Raw genomic sequence first — 18,206 nt, 5'->3', positions numbered from 1 at the left:
CCGACTCGATGGCACCTAACCACAACAAAACCTAAAATGGGGGGTGGGGGGGGCTATAAAGGCTTGAAAGGACTGGCTTACAAGTTTTCAAGAGGTAGTTTAGTTTCAGAGTGCGCTTGGGGAAGGTAGATAGCCCACTGAATAGTTTTCATCTTGTCTAGACAGGTCTGGTGAAAGGAGATAGGGATAAGATTCTTATGATTCAATAGTAAATAGTTATCATGACTAATTATGACTGTCACAACTGCAAAAGTAAAAGTTTTGTAATAAAATGGAAGGAACAGTTAATCTTACAGTCCAGAACAGAGGATCCTAGGACCATCAAGGGAGAAGAACACCAGCAGAATGTGGAACTCTATTCACAGAAGCAGTGACACCACAGATGAAGCAGAGATGTGTACACAGAGAGACAGAGCAGCCAAAGACTTTAGACTAATGGACAGAAAAAGGCGTGTGCTGGTGGCCAAGAGGCAGGCTTACAGAATGTGCCCTTTGGTTGTTTACATGATTATATATTCCTGGGTGTTTTTATATACATCCCTCCCCTCCCACTACCACCACCAAAAAAGAACCAAAACAAAAAACAAAGGGAATAGTAGCAAATACTGTTGAATGATGATGCACAGAGGAAACTGTAATCATTGCAATGAAACAATGAGTGTAAAAATGATGTTCATCCATGTAAACTATCACCCAATTCACAATTAAAGCTTATAATTTTTTTTTTTAAAGGAAAGTTCTTTGCAGTACATTTGCCCAATGCAGTGTTATTTGATTTTTTGACTGCTACTTCTATAAGCACTAATTGTTGAGCAAAATAAAATGAAATCCTTGAAAATTTCAATCTTTTCTCCCTTTACCATGATGCTGTCTATTGGTCCAATTGTGTTGTAATCCATATTATACTCTTTGATCTTCATTAATAAGTATTTCAAGTACTCTTCACTTCCAGCAAACAAGGTTGTGACATCTGCATATCACAGCATATTAATGAGCCTTACTCCAATCCTGATGCCACGTTCTTTTTCATATAATCCAGCTTGTCAGATTATTTGCTCATCATACAGATTGAATAAGCATGGTGAAAGGATACAACCTGATGTACACCTTTTTTATTTTCAAAACCAGTTAGTCTCCCACTGTTCTGTTTGAAGGACTGTCTCTTGTTCTATGTACAGGATCCTCATGAGCAAAATAAAGTGTTATGAAATTCCTATTCTTTGCGAAGTTACCCGTAGTTTATTATGATCCACACAGTCAAATGCCTTTGCATAGTCAATAAAACACAAGTAAACATTAAAAAAAAAAAAAAAAAAAATCTGTCTTAGAGTATAAAGCTGTCGATGATAACAGTCATACTACTGTGTGAAAGGAAGACCGGAGTTTTGGTGTGGTACTGTGGGTTAATGCACTGGACTGTAAAGTCAGTTTGAACTGTAAGGTCGGCAGTTCAAGCTTGCCAGCCGCTCCTCAGAAACCCCATACAGAGTCACCTATGAGTCAGAACCGACTCTACGGCACTTAACAACAACAAAAACAATGAGGAAGACCAGTTAATACTATTTTTCAAATTTATACACCAACCATTAAAGCCTGTGAGGAGGAAATTGAAGAATTCTACCAACTTCTTCAGTCTGAGATTGGTCAAACACGGAACCAAGAAGTATTGATAATTACTGGCAATTGGAATGCAAAGGTTGGAAACAAAGAAAAAAGATCTGTATTTGGATAATATGGCCTTGGTGATAGCAACTATGCTAGATATCACATGATAGAGTTTTACAAGATCAATGACTACTTCACTGGAAATACCTTTTTTAAATAACACATGGATCTAACCAGATAGAATACACAGAAATAATATTGACTACATCTGTGAGACAAGATGGTGGGAAAGTATCATATCATAAGCCAAAACAAGACTAGGGACAGATAGTGGAAGAGACCATCAACTGCTTATATACAAATTCAAGCAGAAGCTCAAAAAAATTAGTATAAGTCAAGAAGAGCCAAAATATGACTTTGAATCTATACCAACTGAATGATGAGATGATCTGAAGAACAGATTTGATGCATTAGACACTAAAGACAGAAGACCAGGAAAGTAGTGAGCTGACATTAAGAACATCATACAGAAAGAAAGCAAAAGATCATTAATAAGACAAGAAAGAAGGAAAAGACCAAAATGGATGTCAGAAGAAACATTGAAACTTGCTCTCCAGTTTTGAGATGCTAAAGCAAATGAAAGAAATGAGGAGGTAAAAAAGCTAAACAAAAATTTCAAATGGCAGCCCAAGAAAACAAAGTCAAATATAATAATGAAATGTGCAAAGACCTCGAGTTAGAAAACCAAAAAGGAAGAACATGCTCAGCATTTCACAAGATGAGGGAAATAAAGAAAAAAATCAAGCTTCGACTTGCAATCTTAAAGAATTCTTTTGGCAAAATATTGAATGACTTAGAAAACATCAAAAGAAGACGGAAGGAATACACAGAGTCACTGTACCAAAAATAAATGGCCAATGCACAACCATTTCAAGAGGTAGCATATGGTCAAGAACCAGTAATCCTGAAGGAAGTTCAACTTGCATTGAAGGCACTGGCAAAGAACAAGGCTCCAGGAATTGATGGAATACAAATTGAAATATTTCAACAAACTGATGTGGCACTGGAGGCACTCACTTATCTATGCCAAGAAATTTGGAAGATAACTACCAGGCCAAGTGACTGGAAGATATCTATATTTGTGCCCATTCCAAAGAGAGGTGATCCAACGGAATGCAGAAATCATCTGATGATATCATTAATATCGCATGCCAACTAAAATTTTGCGAGAGATAATAGAGAACTGTCAGAGGTTTAAGCCAGATTCAGATGGGGTGTGGAAAGAGGGATATCACTGCTGGTTATCAAATGGGCCTTGACTGAAAGTAGAGTACCAGAAAGATGTTTACCTGTACTTTATTGATAACACAAAAGCTTTCGATTGTGTGGATCATGACAAGCTATAGACAACACTATAGAGAATGTGCATTCCAGAACACTTAATCGTGATCATGAGGTGACTCTGAATGGTTTAAAATTAGGAAAGGTGTTTGCTAGGATTGTTTTCTTTCACCTTACTTACTCAGTGTGTATTCTGAGCACATAATCCGAGAAGCTGGATTATCTGAAGAAAAACATGGCATCAGGATTGGAAAAAGACTTATTAACAACATGAGATATGCAGATGATACCACTTTGCTTGCTGAAAGCAAAAAGGACTTAAAATACTGACTGATGAATACCAAAGACCACAAGTATGGGATGGACCTCAAATCCTCACCACTGGATCAATAAATAATAGTCATATAAATGGAGAAAAGATGGAAGTTCTCAAAGACTTAATTTTGCTTGGATCCATCATCAACACCCATGGAAGCAACAGATAAGAAATCAAATGGCATGTTGCATTAGGCAAATCTGCTGCACCAGAACCCTTTAGTTTTCAAGAGCAAAGACGTCAGTTTGAGGATAAGGTACACCTGCTGATCCAAGCAGGTAGTTTCAATTACCTCATATGCATGTGAAAGTTGGACAATGAATAAGGAAGATCACAGAAGAATTGATGCATTTGAATTATGGTGTTGTAGGAGAATTAATTAAAAGTATCATGGACTACCAAATGAACAAACAAATATGCACTGGAAGAAGTACAGCCAAATGTTCCTTGGAAGCCAAGATGGCCAGACATCTGCTCTCATACTTTGGGCGTGCTATCAGGAGGGACCAGTGTCTGGTAAAGTGGAGGGTTGGAGAAAAAGAGGAAGACCCCCCAACAAGAAAGAATGGCACAGTAGCAGCTGCAATTCGCTCAAGTATAGCAACGACTGGGAGGTGGGCACAGGACAGGGCAGAGTTTCGATCTGCTGTGCATAGAGTCACTATGAGTCCGTACCAATTCAACGGCAACTAACAACAACATGCAGTCCCCTGTGCAAATATCAATTTATGGACAACTCCTACTTGCTGTTTTAGCAGAATTTTGGGCCAGTTTGAACTGGTTCTGTCATGGACTAACAAAGTGAAACAAATACAAATCTGAATTCTTACAACTTGGGTGACTGGTGACAGTAACCAGACTAGAAAAATTATGGGTGGAAACCCTGGAAATGAGGGTCTTGGAAGAGGCATAGTGAACTTTCAGGAGCTTCATCCAGGAGATTGGATTATTGGCAGGGCTATGGAGAGTCACATACATTCAAAATGGTAGGGTCAGCTGCCACCATTACCTTACATAATGCATACATGGTATACTGGTGCTGTGCCAGAAGATCAGCATTGGACAGCTAACCACAAGATTCATGGTTCAAACACCAGCTGCTCCGTGGAAGCCATATGAGTCAGAACTGACTCTAAGGCACTTACAATAATGCATACAAGTCTAATCAACAAAGAAAGAGTAATGAAGTGGAAAAAAAGGGTTAGTCTGTCATGACTTGTTTCTTAAAAGAACTAATGCTGCTTTATCCTAATCATTGCTTTTCTTAAAGCTCTACCAAAAGGAGTAACAAAGTACAGGTAGAGTGAAGCACAGAATTTGAGTCTCTATAATTTAACTATAAGGACAAAAGATAAAAGTCTCAAATACTGAGGAGATAAAAACAGAAACATTATAGCTCCTTATTTAATAATAAAAATGTAGCATTTATTGCAAAAATTTATAAAATTTCAAGTTGATACTTTGGCCTACAAAGATACATTTTAGATTTATATTAGTTATTAAAAAATCTAAGTTGGATTTAATACAAGGGGTTTCAAAAAGTTCATGGAAAAATTCCATTGTATTTTTATTTTTGAAGCCAGCTTGTATATCTAAGTAAATTTCACTTAATTAAACAAATAATATTAAACAGAATAGGCAACAATTAAAAAAACAACAACCGGTAATTCTGGCTGAATATTATCATGTGAAACCAGTTTGGCCCATAATCTAAATTACAATGATTCAGAGTTAAATGAGACCTGGTAGACATAGAACAATTCCTTCATTTCATAGACAGGGACACTGAGGCTGTCATAGATACAATGGTTAATCAAGGTTATCAAAAAATACTTAAGGCACGGCTGGGCTGCCATTGATGTTTTCCAAAATTGGGGGAAGGAAGGAAGAAGGGAATAACACCAATAAAAAACTTTCTTACCAGCTGGACTTCACCAAAAGCACCTCTTCCAATCACTTTTACAACATCATAGTCTTCTGCCTTCATCTGTAGACCTCTAATTTTTTTCACAATTTTCTCATCTATAATAGAAAAATCACCATATGTGTAATATCAATCATATTTAACTATTAATAATCACCATATATGTAAACAAATTTTCATTTCAAGGAACCAGATTTAATTTTCAGTTAAACCCAATACTTTTAAATGCTACTTTAAAAAAATTTTTAAATACCCACTAACTTAATATCAATGAACCAAAAATCTCTATGAATCATTAACATATATAAACCAACACTGGTGGTAGTGGTGGTTGTGTGCCATCAAGTCAGTGCCAGCTCACAGAGATACTGTATAGAGTTTCCAAGGCTATAAATATTTATGAGAGCAGATAACCTTATCTTTCTCCCATGGAGCAGCTGGTGGATTTGAACTGCTGACCTTGGGGTTAACAGCCCAACACATAAACCATGCCACCAGGGCTCCTTTAACGAACACTACTGATTATCAAATAGTTGTTATTTTTGTTAAGTGTCACTGAGTTGGTTCTGACTCATAGAGACCCTGGGTTTCTAAGGAGCAGCTGGTGGGTTTGAACTGCCAACTTTGCAGTTAATAGTTCAAGGTTTATCCTACAGCACCATTGTAGAAAGGTTGTTTTTACATGCCATCGAGTCAGTTCCTATTCACAGTGACCCTGTATACTACTTCTGAGGAGTTAAAAATTTACTGTGTGCTACAGAGTAATGACCCAAGAAATTCTGGTGTGCATTCTGAATCATGAAAGAAATTTTAAGCTACTTCCAAGGTTAATCTTACTTGTTGTTAAGTGCCTTTGAGTCAGAGCCAACTCATAGTAACCCTGTATAGGGTTTCTAAAGAGCAGCTGGTTAGTATTGAATTTTAATAGCCCACTTCTTTGAAAACTGTTAACTGTATCTATGGTAACTACAGTAAATATGTTTTATAATTTAAAAGTTTATTGTGATGATATAAAAGGTTGGTGGTTCAAACCCACCAGCAACTCCATTGACGAAAGATGAGGCTATTTGCTCTCAAAAAGATTTATAACCTTGGAAATCCTATATAGGGCTGCTATGAGTCTGAACCGACTCAATGGCACTGGGTTTGGATTGGTTTGGGGTTTGTTTTGTTTTGTTTTTTTGAAGGTGGTCAGTGAGGTAGACACTGGCTTTGACAGTGTCTTGCTCAGAATCATTCCCACCCCTCCTAGACACAGAGTGGACAGGGATGGGCAACTTGGACACTGGCTACCCAAAAAAGGGGGGTGGGGGGCTACAAAGGCAAGAAGTGACTGGCTTACAAGCTTTCAAGAGGGAACCTAGAACCAGAGGGCCTGGAGAAAGGTAGAATCTCCAGTGAGTAGTATTCAATCTGTCTAGGTGGTGCTGATGCAATGAAATCCAGATAGGTCTCTTGTGATACAATAGTGAATAACTGTTATCAGGACTGACTGTGAGAGTTGGAAAAGTAAAGGTAAACGTTTTATAGCAAGGAGGGGCGTGATTAACTTTTCAGTCTAGGAGCGGAGGTCCCTGGGACCGTCAAGGGAGAGGAGCAGAGAGCGGGACCCTACCCAGAGAAGCAATGATGCCTGAAATGGAGCCAAAGATGATGATGGGGAGCGATGCAGCAGCTGGAGACTTTAGATCCAGAGAGGGAGAGCGACTGTGTGCTGAAGATCTGAGGGGCATGGGGGAAGGATTGCATGGAGGGGATTGTAACCATGGCAATGAGAGGATATACGATGGAATGAATGTAAAAGTAATGTTCTCCCATGTAAACTATCATGTAATTCACAATAAATCATTTAAAAAAAGAAAAAAGAAAGTGTCTTGCTCTTAGAATTCAACTTCATCGTGTCTTAAATACTGACAAATATTAAGAGTTAACACATAGGTGGTTTGGGAGAAATATGAGGCTTCCTGTTCCCATGAAAAAGTAAAGCCTCAGTAACTCTATACAGACTACTCTTTTGTCAGTTTATCGTACTGTGGTAGCCTGTGAGTTGCTGTGATTCTGAAAGCTATGCCACCAGTATTTTAAATACCAGCAGGGTCACCCATGGTGGACAGGTTTCAGATAAGCTTCCAGACAAAGACTAGGAAGAAAGAGTGACGAACTACTTCTGAATCTTTAGTCAGTGAAAACCTTATGAATAGCAGAGAAACATTGTCAGATATAGTGCCGGAAAATGAGCCCCTCAGGTTGGAAGAACAATAGTGAGGTTGGCCCAGGATCAGGCAGTGTTTCGTTCTGCTGTGCATAAAGTCGCTATGGGTCGGTACCGACTCGATGGCACCTAACAACAACAACAACTCTATACAGACAGGGTCGCTATGAGTCGGAACCAACTCAATAGCACTTAACATCAACAACAGCTACATATATGGTAATAATTGTCTTCATACTTTTTTTAGCTGCACCTCAATGTCTACATTTACACAAATATAAGTTTATTAGGTCTCTGAGTAGTAATGCTGAGCAAAATCTAGAGTTGTCAATATTCATTTAAAGTTTCCCCAGCAAATGCTATAAAGAACCTGTCCTGAACTAGTTTTGATAATTTATACAAAATCTTTAACCTTATCTACTTTACATCATAACTTTGCCTACTCTTTAAAGCATACTATAACTCAGTTCTACAATTTTGCTTTGCAAATAAAGGATGTGAGTTTTAAAATAAATTAAGTGTAAAACTAAACTAATTAATCATTTATGGATTGCATAATATTAATCAAATAATCTCAAAAGTATAGCGATGTGATCAGATGATGAAGTTTAAACACAACTTACATCTATTTAAGAAATTATCTATATTCTTGTTTTTCCTCAGAGCAGGAAAATCCAAATCAAGGACCAAGGAATTCAAGCCATCCTGTTTCATAAAAGACAAAAAGAGAACGGAAGTTGTTACAATTTTCAACCATTCAAAAAAAAAAAAAAAGGTCTAAATGTGTGTTGTTCTCATTAAATACATGTCAAGTCACTTTGATACGGTATTATCCAGTGGCTCCATATTCAGCAGGTTTAACTAGTTTTCCAACCACTGCCGAGAATATTAGAACTGAACCTACCATGTGTTGTTATATCCTTGTCCACATCAAATACTACCAGAAGCTCAAGATGCTATGAACATAATGTTTGTCCTTCTATTACTTGTCATTCTCCCAAGCTTTTCTCTATTATAAAACCTAAAGGCAATGTGAGCCTACCCTGATTTCCCTTCTCCATCCTTCCTTAACTGAAATTTGGCTGGTTGCCTTCTAATTGCTGTTTTCTCCTGTAATTTTCTTGCATGTAAGCCTTGTCCAAGTTTTTCTGGTGTGTTTTTTTTGTTTTGTTTTGACCCTCTTTCCTACACACATATTTCAGGCATCAAAGACAAGGCTAATGCCATCCTTTGTTGCCCAATTCTACTTCTGTATAATTTCTTCTCTATTCTTCTTTAAAGACTTTTTTAGAAGCTCAGCACTGTTGCTATTATCTACTGAACCACTAGTCATTCCTCTGCCACTTCACCAACTTTGTTTCTTACTACGATTACTTCAACCATCACTCCTTGGGCAGCGACAAAAATAGTGGTTGACATACTGTGATTCTAGAGACTCCGCGCCCCCCCCCCCAACGAAATGGATTGGCACAACAGAAGCAGCATATAATTGGGAAGCTGGCACAGGACTGCACCAACTTTCATTCTGTTTCATTCTGTTGTGCATAAGGTTGCTATGAGTCAGAACCAACTCAACAGCACCTAATAACAATAAGAGACAAGTTACGTAGGTCCAAACCCTGACTCCACTCATATGTGACTTGGGCAAGTTATTTAACTTTTCTGTATCATATTTCCCATACATGTATATATGTAAATATACAAATACATACACATGAGGGAATTTCAAAAGAATTTGTGGGGAGTCTTTTTTTTTTTTTTTTTTTAAAGCTTTTATTTGAGTGATAGTTTACAGGGTAGATCATCAGTTTTATACTCAACAAATCATATTTTGTTTCCTGCAATTATTACAATCCCCTCCATTCACCATCAGCTAATAGTATTTACCTATAGTCCATTCTTTTTTTTTTTTTAAGGTTTTTATTATGGATTGAATGACAGTTTACAGGGCAGATCATCAGTTTTACAATCAACAAATCACACACCTTGTTTTATTACAATGATTATAATCCCTTCTATGTACCATCAGTTAACAGTATTTCTCTCTACTCACTTTAGCTCTTTTTTAAAAAAACAAACAAACAAACGAACACTCAGGCATATATAATAATTTACACCTCCAAATGGCACATTCTGCAAGTCTGCCTCCTGGCCATCAGCTCTTAGTCCCTTTCTTCCCATGAATCTAGAGTCCTCAGTCGCTCCCTCTCTCCATGACCCCATCTCTGGCGTCACTGCTTCTCTGGATAAGGTCTCACATTCTGTTTGTGTTCTTCTTGCTTGATGGTCCTAGGGTCCTCTGTTTCTGGACTGTAAGTTTAACTACTCCCTATTTTTGTTACAAAATGTCTACCTTTACAATTGTGACAGTTGCAATTAGCCATGATAACAATTACTCACTATTGAATCATAAGAATCTTATCCCCATCTCTTTTCATCAGACCCATCTAGACAAGATGAAAACTATTCAGTGGGAACTCTTTCCTGCCCCACACACTCTTAAACTTTGTAACCTCTTGAAACCTTGTAAACCAGTCACTTCATGCATTTATAATCCCTTCATTTTAGGCAGTCAGTGTCTAAGTTGCCCGTCCCTATCTACCCTGTGTATAGAAGGGATAGCATTGATACTTGATGTGAAGACTCCTTCCCTCTCTGTTGGTATTTAGAGTTACTACCTCTATGAGTATAGGTCAGGTTCATCAAATTGTAGCAATTTACCCTTGTTTCCTTTATTAAAAAATAACATTAATTTTTTTTTTGTATTCTTCGTTTAGTCAAGTTCTGATTATCAAGCAATCAAGGCTAGGTCAAATGGGTACTGTCTGCAAGTTTGGGTGTTCTTGTGCATCTCCCCTCACTTCATATCAGCTGGATGCTTCACTCTTAGCTCCAGCAATCTGTGGCTATGTCCTTGTCCATGGGCTCAAGTGTGTCCAGATCTCACCACATTTTGGACCAACCAGCCTTTCCCTCTTTTCTCTCTCATCTCCAGGCCAATGGGAGTCTATGAAACATGGTTGAACTCAGCCCATTTCTTTATTGCTACTCATGTGGCATCTTTTAATTTCATTTTTCTAAGAACTTTTTGAAGCCCTCTCACTTCAAAACATACATAGACAAGGGACTTCAAAAAGTTTGTGGTAAAATTCCATTATCTTTAAATTATATTTTTCCATGTATTTTTCAAGTCCCCTTGTGTGTGTGTATGCATACATACATACATACTTACATATATATACATATACATACTTATATATATATATATATATATATATAGAGAGAGAGAGAGAGAGAGAGAGAGAGAGAGAGAGAGTTAGTTCTTGTGTGGTGTTGTAGGACATTGCAATGGACCAAAAGGTCAGTTTGAACCGCAACACTGGCAGTTCAAATTCATAACTTGCTCCTCAGAAACCCTATATAGGGTGGTTGTGAGTCTGAACCAACTCGACCACACTTAATAACAACAAATACACACACACATATATATAATTATGTGGACCTATGATGAACTGGGACACTTTTGAAAGTGAAAGTAAAATATACATATACACACATATATGTATAATTTACTTTCACTTTCAAATGTCCCAGTTCGTATGTCCACATAAAAACTTGCACACAATAATGTCACCATGGCACCAACTCAGTGGCACCCAACAACAACAAAGAATAAACGCTGGAATGCAAACCTCAGGGCTGGCACTTGGAGCTACACTTGAGAGAAAGATGAGTTTCTGCACCTGCAAACATATACAACTTCCAAAACCCTATGCAGGGTCACTATGAGTTGGAACCAATTTGACACCACTTAGCAACAACAACATTATATTCATGAGTTTAAAAGGAAAACAACATAATGAAGAAACAAACGAGATCTCAATAGAGAAACAAAGATATTAAAAAGCACTAAGTGGAATTTTTAATACAGAAAAAAATGCAACATCTGAAGAAATAACATTTAGAAGAGTAGAAGAAGTTTACCATTGATAAGCATACATTTCTCTTTTTAACTACTTGGTTGAACTGTGCCCAAAGGTCCACATAAATTAATATAATTACTATTAACAAACACACAAACTTGCACACAAATATTACTGCTGCAATATGCATAAGAGCCAAAGTGTCCTTCAACAAAATGCAATAATAGCCATACAATGGAACATTATTAGGTCTTTTATAAAAAATGAAGTACTGATATAACTTACAACATGGATGATCCTTGAAAATTTATGCTAAGTGAAATAAGCCAAACACAAAAGGGCAGCTGCTACATGATCCCATTTCTATAAAATATCTGTAATAGGCAAATGCATAAAGACAGTGGGTTCGAGCCACCAACTTTTTGGTTAGTAACTAAGCACGTTTAAACATTGCTCCTGCACACTATTAACAGTGAGCAATTGCAAAAAAGTACAAACTTTAATTATTGTCAAGCTCACTTACAACACAAACCAGTTAAGTACTTTCCAAATAAGTTACTGAATCAATCTTTGCTCAATAAATGAACAAACAAGAGAACAATGAATAATAAAGCAGTCCCTTGCAGTGATATGCAGCTGTACTGGATCTTAATGCCTTTAAAATCATGAGCTTCCTATATGAAACTACAAAGGCTATTAATAAGCACATAGTTCACCTCTGTCCCGAAAAAGAGAATTAAACACTGTAAGGCCAAAATCGTAACAGTCTGGAATGGCATGATTCAATGATGTCTGGTTTGTAACATGTGGAGAACTGAAACCTCAACAAATAGAATATTAAAGTTTTAACACATATTTTGTAACAGAATGCCTTCAGTACATAACTTTAACTCTATGAAAACTAAGATCTCAGCTTAATAATCACTTCCTCAGAGAAACCTTCCCTACTGTCTTGACTTAATTCCCCCACTACCATGCTACCAGAGTTCTAGTGTAGCGCTGTGAGTTAATGCACTGGACTGCATAGTTGGTTTGAACCACTAAGTGGGTAGTTCAAGCTCACCAGCTGCTCCTGGAAACCCTATACAGGGTTACTATGAGTTAGAACCAACTCAACGGCACTCAACAACTACATATTACAATTTAAGTTTGCATTTCTTCTATAATAATTTATTTCACTTATAAGCCATGAAGTAAGTTACCTTTCATGTAGATTGCTCATCACTGTATTCCCATGGACTGTTGGAGTGCCACGTACATTGCAGTAATTCAATAAATATGACTTCAGAAATGAAACATTTAAAGCAAAATATTCTCAGATTTTTTGTCTTCCACTAAAATCAGACATATTACCAGGAGGGGCCAGTCCTTGGAGAGGGACATTATGCTTGGTGAAGTGAAGGGTGAGCAAAAAAAGAAGAGTACACCCAGCAAGATGGATTAGCACAGTGGCAGCAGAATGAGAGAAGCAGGCAATGTTGTGTTCTGTTGTACATGAGTCACTATGAGTAGAAACCAACTCAACAACAACAACAAAAGAGTCCAATGAAATTTATACTGGTGTACCATCCCAAGTTATTTACCTTGTATTAAGTAATCCTTGGTTACCTAGAAAATGGGAAAATACAACTTTAGTAAAACACCAAGACAACACATCTGGCGGACTGGTAATTGTTGGATATAAAACAATTAGTGATTAGCTCTCAGACCCAAAGCTCTCAAGCTAACTAGTTACACAAGTTTACTACCAATGATTTTACTAACCTTGTTCATTAACTAACATTCCTATATGAATGTTTTGAACTCCCATTTAAAGCATTATTGTGGGCTTTATTATATCTTCTTCAAGAGAAAAATTAGTCAAGTTGAAATGCAATTTCTGTATGTTAATTCTAATGAACTATAAGATAGCTTTGTAGAACAGATTCATAAATTCATAATATTCATCAAAATTTTCTATTCTACAGTTACAAAATGCTGAACTGAAATGTTTTCTGGTGTAGTTTCTTTTTTCTGCAATTAACTGCCCAATGCACTATTTCTGAGTTTTTTTAGTCAATAGGAAAATATTTTAAGACATACATCATTATTATAATTGCTAATTGGATATCCAATTTTCTCTCTTCAAATGTCCAGTGAATGCTAACAAGCTTCTGATTTTAGAAATACACATAGGTTAAAGAAGCTCCCAATCATTCAACAAGGATTAGTTTGATCCTAATGCATAGCAAGAATAGAAAATCCAAAAATAAGCAGTTCAAACCTACCAGCCACTCCTCAGAAATCCTGTAACAAACAGGTTGATATACTCTACGGCACTTAACAGAAATGGGAACAATAACACTAGTGAGGTACACACACCTTAGAAAAAAATGACCATTTGCAATCAAAAGGGTAGAATTTGCCCAAGGAAAATGTTCAGAATGGTTAGGAAAGAAGGAAGAATGAAAACAGGAAATAAGGAGGAAGCTGGATTAGTGATGCTATAGGATTGCAAACAATGAGATGAAACGAAATGTAGATGAACTGTTAAATGTAAAACTGATGATCTACTCTACAAACCTTCACCCAATTCACAATAAAAAGTTTAAAAATCAAATCAAATCAAAGTCAGTACCAGTTTCACTTCCCTAGTCATGACTGACCCTATAAAAACCAGTTAAAAGCCCTAGAAGAAGCAAGCTAAGGCTCAGGAAAACACAGAATACTATCTACACCTTGTTGTTAAATTTCCCTAGAGTTGACAGAGACTAACAACAACCCAATGTCTAATATATATTCCACTATCCTAGTAAGGAGGAGCTCTGGTAGCATAGCGGTTACGAATCAGGCTGAGAGCCTCAAGGTCAGCAGTTCAAAACTATCAGCTGTTCCGCGGGAGAAAGATGAGGCTTTCTGCTCCCGAAAAGATTTACAGCCTCGGAAACCCTGTACAGGGTCGCTATGGGTCAGAACCTATTCCACAGCACATAACAGCAACATCATCCTAGTGTTTCACTGCAGGATAATGTGCAGGACTTCAAGGTCAGTTTGAACTGCAAGATCAGCAGTTCAAACCTACCAGTCGTTCCTCGGAAACCCTACATAGGGTCACTATGGGTCAGAACTGACTCAATGGCACTTAACAAAAACAACATCCTAGTCCAAATAATTAAACCAGTACTCTGGTACAAAAAAAAAAAAGTAATGTGAACTTGAATAAGTAAAGAGTAAGCTGGAGGATTGCAGAAAACAAAAACAACAGAAAGAGACCTTTTGGGGAACTGTTATTTATCATCTGGTCCAATTCATGACCATCTTGTATAGGGTTTCTGAGCAGCTAGTGAGTTTAAACTGCCGACCTTGTGGTGAGCAGTTCAGTGCTTATTCTAACATCAGCGCCACATCTGGACTTAGATTAAGGGCAAAACTCAGAAAAGTAACTTGAATCTTATTCTCAAAGAATTACGTATACGAATGTTTCTATCAATTATACTTTATCCCTTGCATTTTCAATCATTAAAACTTTTAAAAACACTACAAAAATGCTTTAATATTTCTTCGTACACATCTGAGTAGACTTCAATTGCCAACCTAATAAGCAATTACCAGCCCAGTGCTTAGACACTAGTATTACCTGGGACACCTGATAAAGATTTTCAATCACAATTTAAATGGCACTGAACTACTAACCCCAAGGTTGGCAGTTCAAACTGATCAGCCACTCTGTGGGAGAAAGATAAAGTTTTCTGTTCCCATAAAGATTTATAGTCTCTGTGGAGTCCGAATTAACGAAATGGCAGTGGGTTAGGTTTCACTTTGGGATATAGACATATATAACTATATTGACTGTCCTGAACGAAAAGAAAACAATTAAATAAATAAATGTTTTAATGTATTCTTCAATCAAGTTGGCACTTTTAAAGTGATACTTTGAGATACCCTACACACAATCCCTCCAACCTTAGACTGTAGAACTGCTCTCCAATATTCCAACATTCAAATATACTGGTGATTTTTAAGTACCAAAGCATCAGTTAGGCTGATTAGTATAAGTGTAATATTTAATACATTCAAAATGTAAAATACAAACTATTTATGTATTAGAAGTACCCAGAATTATATTGATGTTGTTGTTGTTAAGTGCTATAGAGTGGCTTCCAACTCACAGTGACCCTGCATAGGGTTTCCAAGGAGCAGCTGTTGGGTTTGCAGTTCGCAGACCAGTGCTTATCCTACAGCATCACACCAGGAATCCAGAATTATATTGTGTATTAAAATTTCAAATTAAGAAAACATATATTCATTTGGAAAGCCTTCTATATACTTCCATTAACCTCTATACTTACACTTCCAATCCCCTTACGGGAGAAAAAAATTGATAAGGCAAAAGTTTCTACTCCAACAATAATTCTTCCTCTATTTTGAAGACTTTCCTAGTAAACAGAATGTTGTTGTTGTTATGTGCCATAGAGTCAGTTCCGACTCACAGCAACCCTACTTAAGATTTCCGAGGCTGTAAATCTTTACGGGAGCAGAAAGCCTCATCTTTCTCCCACAGAACAGCTGGTAGTTTGAAACTGCTGAACATGCGACTACCAGCCTGACTGGTAACCACTACCCTACCAGAGCTCCTTAGTAAACTGAATGTGTTGTTGTTAAGTACCAAGGAGTCGGTTGCGATTCATAGTGACCCTGCACAGGGACTCTGAGGCTGTAAATCTTTACAGGAGCAGATAGCCTCATCTTTCTCTCACAGAACACCTGGCAGTTTTGAGAACTGCTGACCTTGAGGTTAGCAGCCCGATTCATAACCACGACGCTATGGAATAGGAACACTTTAATACTGAAAAGGTAACAGTGACTGCACTAGAACATCCATCTACACATAATGAAGACAAAAAAGAAAGCCTTCCTTTGAAACAAAAACTACAGCATAAAAAATAAATAAATAAAACAGTAAAAAGCTCAAAAATCTGCTTTTCATTACCCTTAAAAGTTACCCCAGGAGGTAGAATTATGAGGAATTAAATAATGAGAGTAAACAATGGAAATAATTTATAAATATTTTCCTATAACATCCCTAAATACTGTAGTATCAGAGATTTCTCAACAGTTGGAAAATGTACACACAAACTTTACAGAGCAACACACACAAACATGCCTGCTCAACATACTTTGCCTTTTAAACCATTTTTTAAGATCAAATAGTATTTAAATTTTGCATTTTTATTTGTATGTAGTATACATTTATACATGTTGTTGATACTTAGTTTAATCTTCAAATTTATAATAGAATGATAGCATACGTGATAATGTACATTTAAGAGTCCTAGTAGCAAAGAGCTTAAGCACTCAGCTGCTAACTGAAAGACTGGCAATTCAAACTCTACAGCCACTCCATAAGAGAGAAATGGGGCAGTCTGCTTCCATAAGGATTTACCACCTTAGAAAACCTATAGGCAGTTAGAGGGTCACTAAGAGTAACTAAAAGGAGCCCTGGTAGCGTGGTGGTTACAAATCGTGCTGCTAATCTCATGGTAAGCAGTTAGAAACTACCAGCTGTTCTGCGGGAGAAAGATGAGGCGGTCTGCTCCTGTAAAGATTTACAGCCTCGGAAACCCTGTACAGGGTGGCTATGAGTTGGAACCGACTCCATGGCACATAACAGCAACAACAAGAGTAATTAAACAGCAATGGTTTGGTTAATGAACATTTACATTTTTACTTCAGGTTTTGTTTATAAATTTCTATTTGAAATTTATTATATTTTAGTATCACTTCATGAACTAAATACTGATTATAAAAAAAAAAAAGATATTTGTTATATAAATTAACAAAGATCTTAGCCACAGAGCAAGCTGGACTTGATTGAAAGCCTAAGTCTGTGATCTCCCTAATTATACACTTTCAAATAAACCTTAGCAGCAACATTTTTTTTTTCTGAAAAAATTATGCTAAAACTGAGATGAATAGAGAAATGTCAAAAAGAATAAAATTAAGACAAACCTATAATCAAAATATTAAGCAATGATGAAATTAACACTATTTGCCCCGATCTCAACTGCATAAAAATTACAAGAGCATTTAAGTCATAGTTCCATTAAAACAAAACACCATTATCAAAAAATATTCATTGACCAGAAAGAAAATGTCAAGCAATGAGGAAAAGCTACAGTCACAAAGATCTACTGAACTGCAGAATGAAAGCAGAAAGAATAATAAATGAAAACTGCTGTTATATATCATGAGCCACCCCACATCACTCCAACTCAAGGTGATGTGATGCAAAACAGAGCAAAATGCTATACAGTCTTATGCCATCACTACTGGTGATCCATAGGATTTTCAATGACTGATTTTCAGAAGTAGATTGCCAGGCCTGTCTTCCTAGTCTAAGTCTGGAAGCTGCTGAAACCTATTCAACATCACAGCAACCCACAAGCCTCTAATGACAGAAAGGTGGTGATTGCATTTGAGATGCTCAGGCCAAAATCAAACCCTGGCCTAATGATGTTGTTGTTGTTGTTAAGTGACTCTGTTGTTGTTGTCAGGTGCCATCGAGTCGGAACCGACTCATAGCGACCCCATGCACGGCAGAACTAAACAATTCCTATCCTGGGCCAAGCTCACTACCGCCGCCACACTTGACGCCATCAATGACGCCACCTGGCTGATCCATCTTGTTGGGGGTCTTCTTCTTTTTCTCTGACCCTCCACCTTACCCAGCACAACATCCTTCTCCAGCGACTGTTCTCTCCAGACAATGTGTCCAAAGTATGAGAGACGAAGCCTAGCCATCTTGGCCTCCAAGAAGCACTCTGGTTGCACTTCTTCCAAAACAGATCTATTGGTTCTTTTGGCAGTCCATGGCACTTTCAGTATTCTCCTCCAACACCACAACTC

At 37.2% G+C, this 18,206-nt stretch overlaps 1 protein-coding gene across 1 annotated transcript in view; it reads right to left on the bottom strand.

The window, feature by feature from the left end:
- ROCK2 (Rho-associated, coiled-coil containing protein kinase 2) overlaps positions 1 to 18,206 on the bottom strand; it is a 213,877-nt gene that overhangs the window by 111,497 nt on the left and 84,174 nt on the right. Inside the window, exons 2-3 of the mRNA XM_006869473.1 lie at positions 8,022 to 8,103; positions 5,184 to 5,284 (exon numbers count right to left, since the gene is read on the bottom strand). Coding sequence (XP_006869535.1) covers positions 5,184 to 5,284; positions 8,022 to 8,103 — 183 coding nt within the window. The remainder of the gene's footprint in view (positions 1 to 5,183; positions 5,285 to 8,021; positions 8,104 to 18,206) is intronic.

Source organism: Chrysochloris asiatica, unplaced genomic scaffold, assembly GCF_000296735.1.
Source record: "Chrysochloris asiatica unplaced genomic scaffold, ChrAsi1.0 scaffold00131, whole genome shotgun sequence".
Classification (NCBI taxonomy): domain Eukaryota; kingdom Metazoa; phylum Chordata; class Mammalia; order Afrosoricida; family Chrysochloridae; genus Chrysochloris; species Chrysochloris asiatica.
The sequence above is the reverse complement of the archived record's forward strand: the minus strand, read 5'-3'. Positions and strand labels throughout refer to the sequence as shown.